The sequence below is a fragment of the Neolamprologus brichardi genome, chromosome 7, assembly GCF_056152115.1.
Source record: "Neolamprologus brichardi isolate AB-2024 chromosome 7, ASM5615211v1, whole genome shotgun sequence".
Taxonomy (NCBI): Eukaryota; Metazoa; Chordata; class Actinopteri; order Cichliformes; family Cichlidae; genus Neolamprologus; species Neolamprologus brichardi.
The window spans coordinates 50,535,940-50,553,793 of NC_142110.1; the positions used below are offsets into that span (position 1 = coordinate 50,535,940).

Sequence of the window (17,854 nt, forward strand, 5' to 3'; positions counted from 1 at the left end):
TTCTCTTCTTCTTTTTACATCAGTAGTCTTTTGACTCTCTTCCATCTGTCTGTCTGTCTTCTGTCTTTGAACACCAAATGCCTCTTTGCAGGAATGAGTTTTTTCGCATCCAATTTCCAATTTTTTGTTCCACTAGCCTCATGGGGTATGTTTGCAAGCAGTAATCTGTTAGTAATGTCAGAGTAATTGGAAAACAACCTCTCTATGGGGAAACAAGCTGACATACAGCGTCCATCAAGATAACTGACAGAGACCGTGGAGAATGTGTGTGGTTTACGTGGCCTCATTTGCCCTCTTATTTTTTTCCCACACAAATTATATTAGTCCAGTAAAAAAAGTATTAATGACAGAGATGAAAATAGGATTCCATGAAAAAAATTGAAATTTTTTACATTTAAAAACTAGAGATGGAAAAATATTTTACTTAGCACACAGAATTCTTATGGGGAGTCAAAAGAAAGATGCACTGTGGAGAAACCAGGAAAACAAAATTATTACAACAAAATAAAACAAAGTGAACTCAAGCACAAAAATTAAAATCTGCCTTTGATTCTGGATTGTATTATATTGTATTATATATATATATATATTGTATTGTATTATATTGTCAGCAGTTACATTAGAAGTGTGATATCACTCTTTTACCTGAGGGATGAACACAGAGCTAGGCTTTCCTGTTAGCTAAGCCTAGCTCAAACACTGCAAGCAGATGATAATGGCAAATCAGCAGAGAAACAAAAACAGCTTTTAAATAATTGAAAAACTGAAATGAAAATTATTTAAATGAGTCCCACAAATTCTTAATGTGCAGGGTGGGCCATTTATATGGATACACTGTAATAAAATGGGAATGGTTGGTGATATTAAAGTCCAAGCACACCATTGTTTTTTTTTGTGACATTGCCAATAAGTTTGATGTGTCACATGGCCCTCTTCCTATTGAAAAAACAAAAGTTGTATCCAAGATGGCCGACTTCTAAATGGCGACCATGGTCACCACCCATCTTGAGGAGTTTGCCCCCTCACATATACTAATGTGCCACAAACAGGACTTTAATATCACCAACCATTCCCATTTTATTATGGTGTATCCATATAAATGGCCCACCCTGTAGATCCATCCCTCCAGGATTTTAATGATCTAATCCCAGAATCTCTGTTACTGCTAGCTACTTGAATGGTTCTCTATTCTTTTAGTGGTGCTTACCCAAATCTAGACTCGGTGGACAATTTATATGTTACAACTTGCTAATACTGGACCTCTTTTGCCTTCAGAGTTGCTTTTATTCTTCCTGGATTCGATTTAGCAAGGTGCTGGAACCATTCCTCTGAAAATCTGGTCCATATTGACATGATAGCATCACACAGTTGCTGCACATATGTTAGCCGCACATACACAATGGTATTCTTGTATGTTGTATTGTATTGAGATCTGGTGAGTATGGACTATGAACGTATTGTCATGTTCAAAAAAACAGTTTGCTTTGATGCTCAAATAAATGACATGTTATCCTGCTGGAAGCAACCATCAGAAGATTGATACACCATGATCATAAAGGAATGTACATGGTCCAGTAAGATCATAATGTTGTGGCGAATCCACTTAGCCGAAAAAATGGATCGAACATCAATTGTAGAAACAATAGTCTTTATATAAGGTTTCAAAAAGGGGAATGTACAACAAATAAACTTCTCGACATCAGAGCAACATATAATGGTATCCCGAAACTTTCTTTGCTAGCTAAACCCAGAGTAACTTTCGTCTACCCTATGCTCCCTTTTGGCAGAAAATTAAATCTATAGTTAACAGCTCTCACTAAACATGTGGCTAACACTTAAATCACTTACAAAATAACCAAAATGCTGTTATCAAACAATAAACTGCAATAAAGTTACAACACATAAAGGAATGTACATGGTCCAGTAAGCTGGGGTGTTTACATGATATTCAACTGGTACTAAGATGCCCAAGGTGTGTCAAGAAACTAGGCCCCCAACCCAAATCTGCATGGACCCTTTTCTAGCTGTTTTTGGGCTTCCAGTCAACACTGGTCTAACCGACCCTACACACTTCAAAATATTAGCCTTTACATCACTTTTGGCTAGACGTTGCATCTTACTCCTTTGGAAATCTTCAAAGCCACCTTCAGTTTCTTTTTGGTTTAGAGATGTGATGTCATTTCTTAAATTGCAAAAGATAGGCCTTGTGGCGAAGGGCAAATACAGAGAATTTTATCGTATCTGGAGCCCCTTCGTAAACTATTGCAAGTCATTAAACGCTCTACCAGCTGATTAATATCATATCCCCCCCCCCCCTTTTTTTTTTTTTGTGTGTGTGTTTTGGGGTTTGTTGTTTGTGTTTGTTTTGGGTTTCTTCTTAGGTTTTGTTTTGTTTGTTTGTTTGTTTTTTCAATTTTATTTAAGCGTGTGTGTGGGTGTGTGTGTGTGTATTATCGTATCTGTTCATGTAAGAAAAACTAAAAAATATGTGAGGGGAACAGATTGTATTGTCATTGTAAACTAATGTACACGTGTCTCTCAATAAAAATATGAGAAAAAAAAGAAACTAGGCCCCAGGACCATTATCCACCATCTGTCTGAACCTTTGATAGAAGACAAAAACTTTCCAAATTCCTACCCTGCCATCTGAAAGTCTCAGCAGAAATCGAGGCACCACACTGGGTAGTCTTTTTCCAATCTTATTTGTCCAGTTTTGGTGAGCCTGTGCCAACTGCAGTCGCAGTTTACTTTTCTTACCTGAAAAAAGTGGTATGATCATCTTTAACATGTTTACACATTTAAATTAATTGAGTTTATGCCATTTGATTAGCTGATTAGATATTTGTAATAAGAAGCAGTTCAACAGGTGGATGAGTGAGTATATAGTGGAAAGAAATTACACCCCTACTGTTTTATAAGAAGAAACAATGATGTTGACTGTATTTAACTTATCTGCTCCTGATTTCATGCTCTAAATCTCCCCCCGCCAGGTATCACGCGTACAGAAAAGGACAAAGGTACGTTGTACGAGCTGACCTTCAGAGGGGAGTCAAGTAATGGATTCAGACGCCTGGTCCTCTTCCGGCCCTTCGGACCACTCCTGAAGGTGAAAAACGAGAGAGTGGACACAACCAATGTGCTCATCAACATCATCGTCCCGCTCTCCCGACGCACGGACAAGTTCAAGCAGTTCATGCACAACTTCAGGTGAGTTAGATGTTTTGACCTGCAAAGTCGACAGACAGATGCGCCCCTATAAATTATTCATGGCGGCTCTTTCTATCGCATGTTACTAATTCAGAAAAATGCGATACTCAGTGTTATTCAAACCAAGTTTCAAACTTTAATTAAGGATCAACCAGACAGAGACAGGGGCTGAGGAGATTAGAGGGAAGAAAATTAACATCAGAGAGATTTTATTTTTACTTTTTTTGGGAGGGGGGCATGTAATTAACATTTTTGAAACTGCATGCGTTGTCTTATCAGTTAATTTATTTTGCTGCTGGTAGGCATAATCTGAATGTAAACAAATCTGAGAGACTTAAAATGACTCAGACCAGAACATGAATAAAGATGTTCTCGGTGATCACAGCCATTTTTGTCACCTCATTACCATAGGGAATCTATTTTCATACACACTTTTAACGCGTATGACTAACACCTCAAACACACTGCACTGTAGCTTCAACCACAAGTAGAGCCGAGCGGGTGCGCGCATGACACAAAATCACAACAGATTTTTTCTTTAAGAAAAAGGGTCGGGGTTAATGGAGTTTTCTAAGGTGAAAATAAAATGAGTCATTTCCATAATTTTTGTAATAATTCACACTCACAGCTCTCAAATCTAATCACCTGAGAGCAAAACATGCTTGGTTCAGCCCTGCAGCCCGTCAAAGCTGAGGAAATGTCTTCCTTAATGTCTGTGATTTATTGTGCTGCTGCTGCTGCTGCTTATCACAGCTCTTTTTACATGGTAAATCCTACTTTAGTGGCAGTGTTGCAGCCCATTAAAATGCCCCCCTGGCAGACCAGCGGTACTTGATATACAGCACGGCAAGGAGTGTACTTACTTGAAAGACTTGGGGAGTCGCTGAGCAAACACTTCACCCTCATCTATTATAAAAGTGCACTGAGTAAGAGAAGAGTGAGTGTGTGTGTGTGTGTGTGTGTTCGAGATAACATTGGGTAAATCCATGCTTATTATGAGTTCTTTGTCCACAGTTGGACTTGAAAATATGCTTAATATATTAAAAGGAAAGACTATGGAGATAAAAAGTCCTGCTTGTGAGATTTGTTTGTATGCAGGCAGATTTTTAAATTGATTTCTTGCTTTTTACACACTCAAATAATTAAGAGATGGGTTTTTGTCTGCTCCGTGGCCCCAGCACAGAATTAGACTGTCTCATCAGATCCCAACAAAAAATCAATTTATTCCAATTTACTTCTAGACCAACATTTATAGAGGGCCTTTTATGCGACATCAATAATTGCAGCAAAAATGTTGGCTCAATATTCCCCGCACATTTTTTTCCAAGCATTTTTGCCTCATGTTGTGTGCTATGAATGCTATGAATCGCCTGCCCTAACGTCCCTTTGGGGAAGATGTTGACAAACTGCGTGTGCACATCTGCGCATTTGCATGCGTACCTCGTGGGAGAGGTGAATTATCTGCAGCGTGTGCTTGTGATATATTTGACACGTCTCCATCAAAGAGCCTTCAGGCATCTCCACCTGGTGTCTGTTTTACTCACAATAAGAGCTTCCTCTGTGTGTTAACACGGGGTCAAAATGGGGGGAAAGCCTTGAATACAGATCCAAACGATGAATTTTATTTCCTTTTTTAGAATAAATCATCAGGAAATAGTGAATGTTTAGGTTCCAAGATCCAGTATTCAGTCTGCTGGCCAAAGCCCAAAGAAATTCAGCTTTATAAAGCAGAAATCAGAAAATACTTGGCTCTTATGATGAACTACTTAAGCAGCTATTCACTTCATTATTACAGTTGTTGTGTTTTGGCACTGCATGGATAGATCCTCCAACCAAAGCTGTATTTTTAAAACCCCTCATGTCCTCTTCCTTCCTGCACACCCCCAAATCCCATTCTCCTCACACACTTTCATCCTTAATATCGCTTCCTTTGCATGTTTGTGTTTATGTACAGGGAAGTCTGCGTGCATCAGGACGGCCGGGTTCATCTGACGGTGGTGTATTTTGGGAAAGAGCAGATGAGCGAAGTCCAGAGCACTCTGGAGAACACATCCAGGTGGGTTGGAAGTGGAGCCAAGAAGAGGTCTTTGAATTATAATTCCCAACACAAGAGTATGAAATGCAATTTACATAATGAAGTGAACGCAGCCCCAGCCGTGTAGCCGCTTTTGGAATGCGCTGTAGAAATGTTTCCACTGTTTCAACTCTTACCCTATAAACATTTCCTTGGTGCACAAAGCGCACACACCTCCTGGCTCGCCATTCTGGCACAGCCACTCATCTGTCTGATAAATAATAGAGCAGTGTGCCACCCATGCCGGGTAGCTGAGAGCTACCAGCCAGCACAGATAAATTACAACAAGCCTGTGATCCTGTTGCCCTCTCGCACGGACACCCACATCTCTCGGAGAGGGATCGCTGTCGCCCAATCGGGAGTCAGATCCACTGCGCCGCAGATTCCCTGAGGGGGTTGCTATGGTGACACTTGTCGATTCCCCAGCCTTGAAGGTTTTTGTGTGGCCTTGAATCAGTAGGACTATCACCGGGATCACACAGCGTGTCTTTGTCTCACCGTGCTGAGAGGAAACCGTGGAGATTAAAAAAAAAGATAGCATTGCACGGTCTTAGAGCAAAGTGTCAGATCAAGTGTAAAGAAGGCAAATTTAGAACCTGTGAATGTGGAAAGGCAGACACAAAAAACATACAGTTAACCCGAGGCCTCGTTGATTTTAGTGTGGGAGCCTTCTTAAATAAGTGACAGTGAAAGTTTGTACAAAACAGAAATTGAAAAGAGTTGGAGCTGAAGGTGCAGTCTGGGAAAGAACGGCATTAAATAAACTGGAATTTCCGGTAGTTTTTCTGCTTTGAACTTCCGTCTCTTTGTACTCTTCTCATTCTACTGTATTCCTGAGCTGTGTGGAAACATATCTGGGTGTGAATCACTGGCTGTAATCAAGCCTGCACTCCTCTTCCCTTTTATCTAACATTCAGGCTGTGGTTGAAATGACTGGGAATTATCATGGCTTGTTGTTCTCGTATCTGGGATCTGACACAGACAGACTAAGCACAGATACAATAAAATGTAACCTTTAGCTTGCAAGGAGAGGTGCACGTCCGTATGTGTTGCTGCAGGTAATGATTTATTTTTAAGAGTTAAGCATTATTCTTTTTTTATAAGTGGACTGGAGTCTATAAATGCCAAGTATAGTGACAGAATTACATCCCAGCTCTAATCTGACACTTTAACTGTTGTCACCCATTTATAGCGTACATGAATGGACTGGTGTTGGAAATTAGCTTTAACTATATAATACCCTGCTCACTGCTTTTAAAACTGTCAGGGTTTTTTTTTTTTTTTTTTTGTACAGCTATAAAGATTAGATGAATTTACATAAACTAGTACATGGCCACGCAGCAGTATTGTTTGCTGTGTTTGTGCAGTTGTTAAGCTAATCACTATGAGAAAAGTCAAAAATAGCAGTGGTACTTCCTGTTTATATAAATAAATAGATAAATAGAGTCACTCTGTGCAAAATGGATTTACATCTGTGTAATTAAGGGACCACATCAACCAGTCATTGTCTGGTTGTCTAAAAAACAAGTGTATTTGTTGTACAGTCATCATCCAAACACTGCCCACCCCCATTAAGTGTGTAATAAATTATTGGTATAATAACTTTCATCATGATTGCATAGTATGATATCTATGGGTAAACCATATATATCATACATCTAAAACATGCATCTTAAAAATGCAGGAAATGAAATGTTGGAAGGAAAGATGAGCTGGGCTAAATCACATGGCTTGAATTCTGTATAGCTATATTTTAGACTTTTCATATAGTCTATAAATACAGTGAATATAGTAAAATGATGTTTTACATAGGCAGACAACTATTCTCACTCACATACACACCTGTAGCCAATTTAGAAGCACACATTTACCCAACATGCAAATGCAAAGGTGAAGTGCAGAGAGAACCCAGGCACTGGGAGAGCGTGTAAACAGCACACAGTAAGGCCAGCCAAACACAACACCTTCTTGTTATGAGACCATGGTGCTAACCATCACGCCACTTTGTCATGAAATCAAAATGACACAATGCTTTTATAAAGTGTTATAGATGCATAATTGCTATAAATGCACCATTTTAGCCCTTTGGTAAATGGTTGCCTATATCAGATATAGAAATGAACCTTCAGGGGTTTAACATTTACCTTTTTGCCTATTTTGGTTGCTCAGAAATTGGCAGTGTAGAAGGATTTACCAGGTAACCAAACAGACAGGTTGATACCATGAGGTAAACATTAATGTTAGCATGCTAATGATGCTAGCATGCTTTTATGTTAACCAATATACTTTAACATTTTAGGGTTAACATCTCCTCACTAAACACAAAGCACAGCCAAGCCCTGATACATGCAGTTATACAATGATTTAATTAAAGAGCAAGGTGTCGCAAATCTTCTAAGCTTTTTTAAGCTAAATTACATCTCCCAAATGTGAGCTAATGCTTATTTTATTTTTCCGTTTTTTGTTTTTATTAATTTTTTTCCTTTATACATACATAGCTCCGACTTACAATAGTACTTTCTAAGTACATTATATTATATACCCTGCAACATTTTCTTATTTTCTTCAGTTTATCCAGATTCCACCCTAAAAACCAAGTCAAGGAGAGGACTGACCAGAGGGCTGTTTCTGTAAAACGAAACTGGTTCACACAGAGCACATGCCTTAATTGGCCAGCAAGTCAATATCTGTTTGCAGCATGTTGGCATCATTAGCGACTGATAAGATTCTGCACTTCCAGCAAATTCAATTTAACACTATAACTTGGTTTAGTTTGTCACATATCACCTCTAGCTATTTGTCTTGGAGTTTTTTTGTTTTTTCTATTAAATCACATTGCAGTCACACTCCCCACTTTTAAATAGCGCTGTGTCCCTGCTCAAATTTGTTTGGGAAGCATTTACATGACTACCCACAGCCAATATAAACTACTTGAGGCCAATTTCCCAAGAGCCTAACAAGATCTAAATTGTCCTGGCTCTCAGGCAGCTTTTCAGCCCATATCAACCTCTCTACATGGTTTAAATTATTACCTTTTTTTTACTGCAGGTGATCATTATTTAAGAGTATACGTATTAAAAGTCAGTATAAAAGTATTTGCTATTAAAAAGCAAGATTCCAGAAAGCAGGGCCTTACTCTCCAGCGATTCTGTCTTTTTTTAAACATACAGAAAATCAGTTGCAGCTTTCAAATGTGGTTCTTCACACATGCACACTTCAAAGCCTAAACTCAGACTCAAACCAACAGGGCCTTGTATGTTTTCGAGCCTTACATGCTAGAAAATAATGATTCAACACAACATGAGTGGAGCAGAAACCAATGGAGACGGAGAGGGGGGCGGATTGTGTGTAAAGGATGGAGAAGAATGAGTGATCTGTTCTGTGGAGATACCAGTCGATACATATGAATAATTACTGTGTTTCAGATGCAGAGGGGAGCCAAAGGCTGAGGGAAAAACAGAGGGAGAGGAAGTAAGAGGAGAGGTGTAAAGATAAGATATAAGAGCTGAAAGAACTTGAACAAACCACAGATTTTTCCGGGGATGGAAAAAGGGTGTCACCAAGGATTATACATGAAAATCTCACAAAGATAAAAGGCCCAGAAATTTGGAGAGACAAAGCATCAAAGGATGAGATCACTTTGTCATTCCTTTCTTTTTATCTTGTAGCAACTTGCCTTTTGCAATTTGTGCCATTACTTCATTGCACAGAAGGGTTAACGATCTCAGAAAAACCCACTGGGAGCTTTGAGTGAGCACGAAAATAAAGTTGAGCAGAAGTTGGAAGAAGATTATAAGTGTATGAAATAATATCCAAATCTCTCATGAGTTTGAAAGCTGTCCAATATTCATTATGAAGAGATCTGATGCCTTTAATACAGATCTATTTTGAAAAAGCGTTATTAACTTTGGTAGGTGTCTTGCCTAAGGGCCTCAGTCAGAGAGTGATCATGAGTCTACATTTTTTATAGTTTGTACTTAATCCTTTATTACATGCGTGGACTGCTGATTCCCCTGCTCGCCATAAAGAACAAGCATCCAGAGAGGTTATGCATGCCACCCCCTGCTCTGTAAACAGAAGACAGCCAAAAAAGTATGAGTCGTTTAAAATTTATTGCACGTAAAAAAAATCATAATAAAAAAAAAATAACACAGCTACTGGCATTGCTGAATACAGAAAACACTTGAGAGATGTTGAGTAATTGGAAGTTGACTTTTTTATTTATATTTTTATGTATGTATTAGGTGGAAACTACAGTTGTACCAGTGAGTCTGTGAGGCTGGCCTAAATGCTAAATGCTCACATATTAATATTTAGCAGGTGCAATTCCACATCTTTATTTTGCTAATATTAGTAAATCAGCACTAAAGACAATTTATAGCTGAGGCTGATAGGAATGTTCTTATTTTCAACATTTCAGTTTTGATCAAAGTTTTGTGTGAATGAAAACGTGGACCTTTTTTCACTGTACTTTAGGGAGAAATGTGTGTATGTGGGTTTTATCACTAAATTTCTGATGCAATATACATTTTAATATGTTCTTAGTGTTGAATTGCTTTATTTTTCTGTTATTACAGAAACTGGATTAGAGGGTGGCGAAGTTTTGCAGATGCATATGATGTTAACTTTTTGGACGTACAGCAATCATGGTGACAGTGTAGAGTGACTCGCTTGCAGCCAATTGGCAAACGTTGGAAAAAAATGCACATTACTAAGAATATGTATTTCCTACAAATATGCATATATTCTTTTTTGCCTTTTATTAACTGGTTGACCAAGACTTCCTAGCAACTGCTTTGGTCGCTAGCAGATTGTGTCCCGTAGTTTGCATGAAAGGCGCCAACTTGTCCGGAAACACTTGGCTACTATCCAAGCTGGAGTGAAACTGTGAAAAGTGCGACTCAAACTGGAAACCCACAGGAGACCCTATTCCTTCAAAGTAAAACTTGTGCCTCTTGAAACATGTTAGCACAGCTTTTGCTTTTAAGGATGTTTTCCATGTCCGGTTTGTGTCAAGTTTTGCCACTGCACGGCTAGTAGTTAGAATTTGTTTGCAGACAGGTCAACATCTTCTATGTAAACTACTATCGACTGAGGCTTTTAATGCGGGGGACAGATGTAATCTAGCAGCATCCAACAATATGTCAAACAACTCTCTCATGGTATCACGCTAACGGCGTCACAGCTAACAGATTGACTAGCACTAGCTATTTATTTTGATTAGGCTGTTTATTTGTCAGCCTGATGTAATATTAAATAGGGTGCCAACTTTGGTTAGTCCTGGATTCTAATCCAGTCTGCGTATATTCTTTATGGATTCCTTCTGATTACTCTGGCTTCCTCCCATAGTCCAAAGAAATGGGGTTACACTTTGGCAAATCATTCAGACATACCGCATGACTAAATTGCAAGCTTGCTTCTGTGATATCTTCAAGAAGTGTTGAAAATGAAGAGAAATGTGTATATGGCCTCATATTAGATGCACCATATTTGCAGTCAGTCCTCCCCTCCATGTCCTGACTGAGCAGAACTAACAGGATCAGACCTGCTGCTTAGACACAACAGGGAAGCTCTTTACAGACTCACTCAATCTGACACAATTTCAACAATTTCACTCCTACTAAGTACCATTAGGTACCATCACGCCTACAGTAAACAAATTGACTATTTTAGATCATAAAAGTGTGTGTGTTGGGAGGAGGAGGCTGATGCCTGTGGGTAGGAAGGGAGAAAAAGAGCAGATATAAAAAGTAATTTAGAAAACAAGATTTTATTTCTGGATTAAGTTGACACACAAATGTGGGGTCTATGCTCATATTTCTGGACTTGCAGTCATGAGACACAAATATACATAAATGTGTGGAAGCATTATTCAGAGAGGAAAATCACTTGAAGCAAAGCTTAGATTCTGTATTAAGAGCGACGTAGCAGGCGGCGGCATCACCCACTGCTTTGCAAGCCTAGAAAACCGCTTTATTGTCAGCTTCATCTTTTCCTATTCGAGCCAGGAAGCATTTTAGCAGTGGTATGTTAAGTAATGGCACTCATTCAATATACAAACTCTTGATGTCTAATATTAAATAAAATATGCATGACAAGATTTTTATAAAACACGCACACACACTTACTTAGCCAGTAAAAGTGTATCCCTGGATGAACTGTTATTAAAATGAACCAAAGAACAAGCCATGATAATCACAACTGATTAAAACAAGATAATGAACAGCAAAATGCCTTGAAAATAAACCGCTTACTCCAGTATCAAATTACAAGACAATAACGTTGATTATATTACAAATAAATTAACTCAAATTCCCCGTTGAAAGGCCCTCACAGGCTGCCTCATCCAAGCTTTTTGTCAGTCACTCCAGAAAAGGAAATGCAATCAAGTCAGTTATCCCCCCGCCCACAAACATACCTCTACCATGTGCTTGATTGTGGAAATATTTTTAAAAGCACCACCCACTCGCGGACCAGAAGGAACACTTATACCGCATGCTTATAGGATTGAGCAAGAGACAAACTCCTGGAAACAACTGGGGAGGGTAGCATTTTGTTCCTGAATAATATTAGTAATCAGGATATTCTGACTAAGCTAAATGTCTCTGTAAATATTAAACACACTAAGCAGCTAGATTAGCATAAAGACTGGAAACAAGGGCGAGTTAGCCTGGCTCTGTCCAAAAGTAAAAGTTATTTTAGGCGTATTTTAAGCTGCTCCTTAATCTCCCAAGGGATGGATCCGCATGTTTGATTTGGCACAGATTTTCCAGATGCAGCGCTCCCGTTTTCATCTGGGCTTGGGACCAGCAATAGAAGTGAACTAGCTTGTGGCCCACTAATGCTGGGTTTGTGTCTCCTTCCAGTCTCTAACAAGGGACCTTTCACATGTACAACCAAAGTGTCAACCACTACACCAATGGAGCCAACAATCTGACATCTAAAATCAGTTTTAAAGAAATAGTCGGGCATCTGACATCTTCTTGGTAGCAGGTATATAGTTAGTGGTACCACTAACTTTACAAGTCCTCACAGTAGTTTAGCTTAGCTTGGCATAAATACTGGAAACTGGGGAAAACGTCTAGCTCCACGTCTCTGTCCAAACGTCCTTAAAAATGGTATCTATAATGTTCACGCCTTCTGTATTGTTTGTTCATTCTGAAATGATGATCCCAGTTTTTGTTTCATTCTTTTAAAATCTTCAATGCGAAAATGACTTTAGTTATTCTGAGTGGATTTCCCAGCAAACAGGGATAAACTACAGCTTTAAAACTAAAGACACAGAAACAAAGAGCAGAAGGACGTCCGGCAACTTCACATAAATTCTCGACGTTACTGTGCGTTCTGGTTTGTTTGCGAGAAATCATGATGTATTTGCTGACTGAGCCGATGGGAAGCTCGTCTCCCATTAAAGTAAAGCCTGAGTCAACATGTGAATAAAGCTCCTGTTGCGTTAACATTGTTTAAGACAAACAGAGCTATTGTTCTCCGTCTCTGCCATCTGTGGACAGTTTAGTGCCAGCGGGTGGGTCCGCGGGGACTCTTGTGTGTAGACAGTGAAACAGACTGACTCGGCTTGAGTTTATAGACTCGAGATGTAGATGTGGAGGCCAGGCTCTGTGCACTGACAGCACAGAGCGGGCAGGTTAGTACAGATATCCAGATATTTCTACCTGTGTATGGAAAATTTCGCAGATTTTCTAAAGTTATGATAGTTCTGGGATGTGAAAGCTTTTTTTTATTGTCTGTTTCTTTTAATGACAGGCAGAAGTGGTTTTTCAGACTATATAAAATAGTCTCATTACTGGTGTCATGTTTTTGTTTCTTTAGAATTTAGAGCCATTGGGGACCAGAGGGTTTCATAATGCCTTATTTATGGGGGAGGCTGAACGGAAGGGAACGAGACAAAAGCTTTACACAGCATTATACATGAATCAATTTCACACACTGAACATTGTTGCAAACGTGACACACTTGCACAGCGGGGATTTGGAAATGTGGGGAGTATGATTCAAACCACCTCAGGCCAAATGTTTCTTCTGGTCATCCAGATTTTCCTTGACAGAGCTGAGTGCGTCTGCCCCGGCGCGCTTTCTTTCTTTCCCGCGTGTTTCCCAGCATCGCATGGATGAAGGAGGGTGATGGATGCAGTTTGTTCTGCTTCACACTAAGATATGAGAACTGTTTTTTTTTTTCTTTCTTATTCATCCTTTATTCAAAGCCCATGCAGTTGTGTGTGTGTGTGTGTGTGTTTTTGTCTGAGTCTGTGAATGCGCATGCATGAGGAACGGATTAGTCACAAACAGTGTAAATTGTTATGCTTAAGGAAAAGCCACAGCTGTGTACATCTGGATCCAGCTGTTTCTCTTTACTCGTGCTTCAGCCTTGAACAACTCAGTGGCCAGTGACAGAACCAGCTGAGTTTCCCATGAAGCGGAGTAAAAAGAGTGGGAATTTGAGCTGATGTGCACTTTTGTGCGTCATCGTGTTTAATCTTTGGGTGGAACGTTCAAAAAGCAGAAATCAGAGGATTAGAAATTCTAAAGTTGGTTAAGCTGAATTGTGGCGCAGGGCCCTTCAGCGAGATGAGCTCTCAAGATTTGTGAAAAATGTGGGAGCTGCGCTATATTTCAGTGTTAAAGTGGCTGCATATCAAACAGTCAAATCACCATTACCAAAGTTCATTACCACCAAGTAAGATTTAAACACAATTCAGCTAAGTAGAAATCATAAATTAGAAACACAGTTGCAGCGCAGTAATGTTTTGTGAGGGGAAATTAAAGTGTGCTAGAAAAATTACTCAATCAACAGCAGAGCCCTACAGCCGAGATTACAGCTAGAATTTATTCAGCAGCATAAATACGGCAATTAATGCTTAATATGTGGTATGTAGATAAAACAGAGTCATATATGGAGCACAGAATCTGCAAATATAGGAAAGATCTGCCGTATGTTATATAATAATGTATAGAAAATGTCTGACAACACTGCAGTGGTAGTAGTGCAGCCTCACCTCACAGCAAGTAACTCCTGTCTCTGAATCCACTGGCCGGCTGTGGCCTTTCTGTTCTCCTGCACCTTTCACGGATTTGCATTGGGTACTCCGGCTTCCCCTCATTGTGCAAAGACATGCATGTTGGGATAACTGGTGATTTTAAATTAGCTGCAGGTGTGAAAGATTTTATGTCTCTATATGTTAGCCTGCATCAGACTGGTGACCGGACCTGAACCAGAGAAGCGATTAAGAGAACGGATAGAAAAGATGGCCTTCAAATTATGCCGCAAGAACAGTTTCATTTCGATATAAGGGGAGAGCATTTGGAAGAATTGAACATGACTTATTGAGATGTGGGATTTAATTAAGCTGATTAGTGATTAGACTCCAATGACCCATCGTGGGAGAACGGCTTGTCGGAGGTGACAGGAATAATAACAGGACCCACCCGAATCTAGACACTAGTGGTGAAGATGAAGATGGAGGCTTGGATGGAGCTCTGTTACCGGGGTGTAGCAGTGATGGGGAGGAAGCTGGTTGCATGAATGATGCGATGATGTCAGCACTGAGTTTGATGGCGTGGGAAAGTGACTTGAAAAATACACTCGCAGCCCAACATCCAGGCAAGCAGGCAGATGAGTGATTACAGATGCTCATAAACTACATTTGTTCAGATGAAATCATTAAAAACTTTATTTATTTGAGTGCAATCAATAAGAGAAGTAAGTTCTGCTTCTGTAGTGGGTAAATTGTGGCATGAGGATAACTGGGGACAAAATGTGAAGCGAGCAAAGTTGAGTGAATATGATTTTTGTAGACTCTTCTTCTTTGTGTCGGTGCCTCCGTCTACAGAACATACATTATAGCAGGTCTCACTACCATCTTGTAAACCTTCCTTTTCACTCTTGCTGCTTTCCTTCTGTTGCAATTCACTCCTGACATTCATGTCTGCCCACTCCACCCTGCCTGCACTTTCTTCTTAACCTCTCTTATTGAGTCTGCTGCTTGATATGATTTTTGTAGGCAAAATAAACAGCAGTGCTTGCAGATAACACCATGCTGTTTGTTATTTCACTGGAATTCAACTTTTTTTCCTATTAATTCGTTAAATTGTGAGGCTTTTTTCTAGCTTCTAAAGTGCTTCTAAAGTTGGGTAAACTACCCAAACTACTTCTCTTTGCCTTTCTAAAGGGAAGCAAATTTTAAGAACTACACGCTGATGCAGCTGGACGAGGAGTTCTCTCGGGGGCGGGGTCTGGACATCGGCGCCCGAGCTTGGAAGGGAGGCAACGTGTTACTCTTCTTCTGCGACGTGGACATCTACTTCACCGCCGACTTCCTCAACACCTGCCGACTCAACGCACAGCCTGGTGAGATGACTGCTGTAAACTCCCATGAGGCATGCGGCGTGCAAAACACTTTAATGACAAGACAAAATGCCAACTCTGGGTATTTGTTTTCAGTTATCTCAGCCTGAGTTGAGTGGGCCTGTTAAGTTTTCTTCTTATTTTCTATTGTGTAATAATAATGCACACATTCCCATCAGATTACAGCTGATTCATCTAACAGTTCTTTTTTTCTGCATCTCAGGTAAAAAGGTCTTCTACCCGGTGTTATTCAGCCAGTACAACCCCACTGTGATCTATGGAAGTCCCGATCGTATCCCAGCAGTAGAACAACAGCTGGTAACACACACACAGACACACATGCACACACCTTCTTCTCGTCCCTTTTTCAAACCCTGCCACGCACTTGTGGAAAATACCACACTCAGCGTGGCGCTGCATTGCAGAACAGTTTAAAAACACTTCACCTCTCCAGTTGCTATAAGTGGACAAATCCTGTGTGTTGGACTGGTATTTCTTTCCACAAGCTGTTTAACACTCGCTTATTTCCTCCTGTAGGTGATCAAGAAAGACACGGGCTTCTGGAGGGATTTCGGTTTCGGCATGACCTGCCAGTACAGGTCCGACTTCCTCAACATCGGTAAATAGCACGGTTATTTACAATCCTGACACGGGCATCGTGCCCATCGGCGCATCTTTGCAGCGAAGGAATTGGTAAACAGTTGCTCCTGGGGGCTGATTATCAGTGTGCAGGTGTTACGTAACGCAGGGCGAAAATGGTCCTCCTGGACGGCTCTGAAAATGTGCACTTTGCCACTCTTAACGGCGCCACCGCTTAATGGATGTAAAAAAAAAAAAAAAAAAGCCCTCACGGCCCAAATGGTTCAGTATTGTGTTACTTTTCTTAACAGGGAGGAGATTTTATTATATCACTCTGCGTGAAACAGCTCTGAGCTGCAGCAGCATATATTAGCATATCTCATCGCCCCGTGTCCTCTCCATCTGTATATCTGGCAAGGAATATTGGCTCTGTAGACAGATTTACATCAATTTAGTTTGCCTCCAAAGTGAAATCAATTAGAAGCTACTGTGGAACTCGGAGTGTTTTATTGTTTAGGGCCCACACACATGCACACACATTCATGCAAATGTCCTCACTTAACTATGTCAAATTGTAAAACACAGCTCCAAGGCCAGGAGTGTTGTAAAAGGATAGTTTGGCATTATGGGGAAATAGTAATGTTAACTCACTTTATGTTCCAAGTTGTATTCCACTTCATGTATTTATTTATGAGCGCGTATCGATCCCAGAGCTGAAAACTAAATGGGATCTAAAGAAAAAAACACAGAAGACATTAGAAACAGAATGAACAGCTAGCCTGGCTCTGCTGAGAGATGATTAACTAACACAATATAAAGATAAATATACAGTTAAAAAAAAAAAAGTTTAATTGAGGTATGGCAAGTTGGCAGATTATTTTACATAAACAGAGTCCAGCTGTTTAATCATTCAGCGGTGGAGCCAGACCGTTTTTAGAGCAGGGGCAAGGATGAGACCTTTACTCACATTATGGTGGTGCAGAAATCGATGTTTGTCACATCATTATTGTCATTATAAGGATGTAAATACACTCGTTAGCCATGTTATTAGGCACTCCTTGTTAGTATCAGGTTGGACACCCTTTTTTCCATCTGAACTGCCTTTCTTCTTCCTGGCACAGATTCAAGAAAGTGCTGGAAACATTCCTCAGAGATTTTGGTCCGTGTTGACATGATAGCATCACACATTTGGTGCAGACTTTTCGGCTGCACATCCATGACGTGACTCTCCCATTCCGTCACGTCCTGAAAGTAGTCGACTGGATGGAGATCAAGTGACTGTGGAGGCACCGAACTGAATGTCACGTTAATGAAACCAGTCCAACCACACGCATCAAGGCAAAGCGTGTAACAGACACACTGGTCCGCCGTGTTCATTTCCCCCTTTGGATTTCTAAAACGTAAATGTACATGCATGCAGAAGTTGCAGTAATTTGCAGTAACAGCAGAGGGAGAACTACCGGTAAAAGGAATCTGTTAGGAAAAGAAGGAATGCATGTAACGTCTTTGTAGACTGATGAAGTTTACAAAACAAATGAAATTTTAAACAAATTTCATTTGTTAAAAAAAAACAGTTTTAATCCAAAGAGCATGAGATGGGGGAAAGAGGATTTCCATCTGGGTAAACAACAA

At 40.0% G+C, this 17,854-nt stretch overlaps 1 protein-coding gene across 1 annotated transcript in view; it reads left to right on the forward strand.

The window, feature by feature from the left end:
• The window catches only part of csgalnact1a (chondroitin sulfate N-acetylgalactosaminyltransferase 1a), a 36,569-nt gene that overhangs the window by 15,057 nt on the left and 3,658 nt on the right, over positions 1-17,854 (forward strand). The window contains exons 3-7 of the mRNA XM_006789105.3: positions 2,991-3,207; positions 5,162-5,263; positions 15,468-15,646; positions 15,867-15,961; positions 16,181-16,262. Of these exons, the coding sequence (XP_006789168.2) occupies positions 2,991-3,207; positions 5,162-5,263; positions 15,468-15,646; positions 15,867-15,961; positions 16,181-16,262 (675 nt within the window). The remainder of the gene's footprint in view (positions 1-2,990; positions 3,208-5,161; positions 5,264-15,467; positions 15,647-15,866; positions 15,962-16,180; positions 16,263-17,854) is intronic.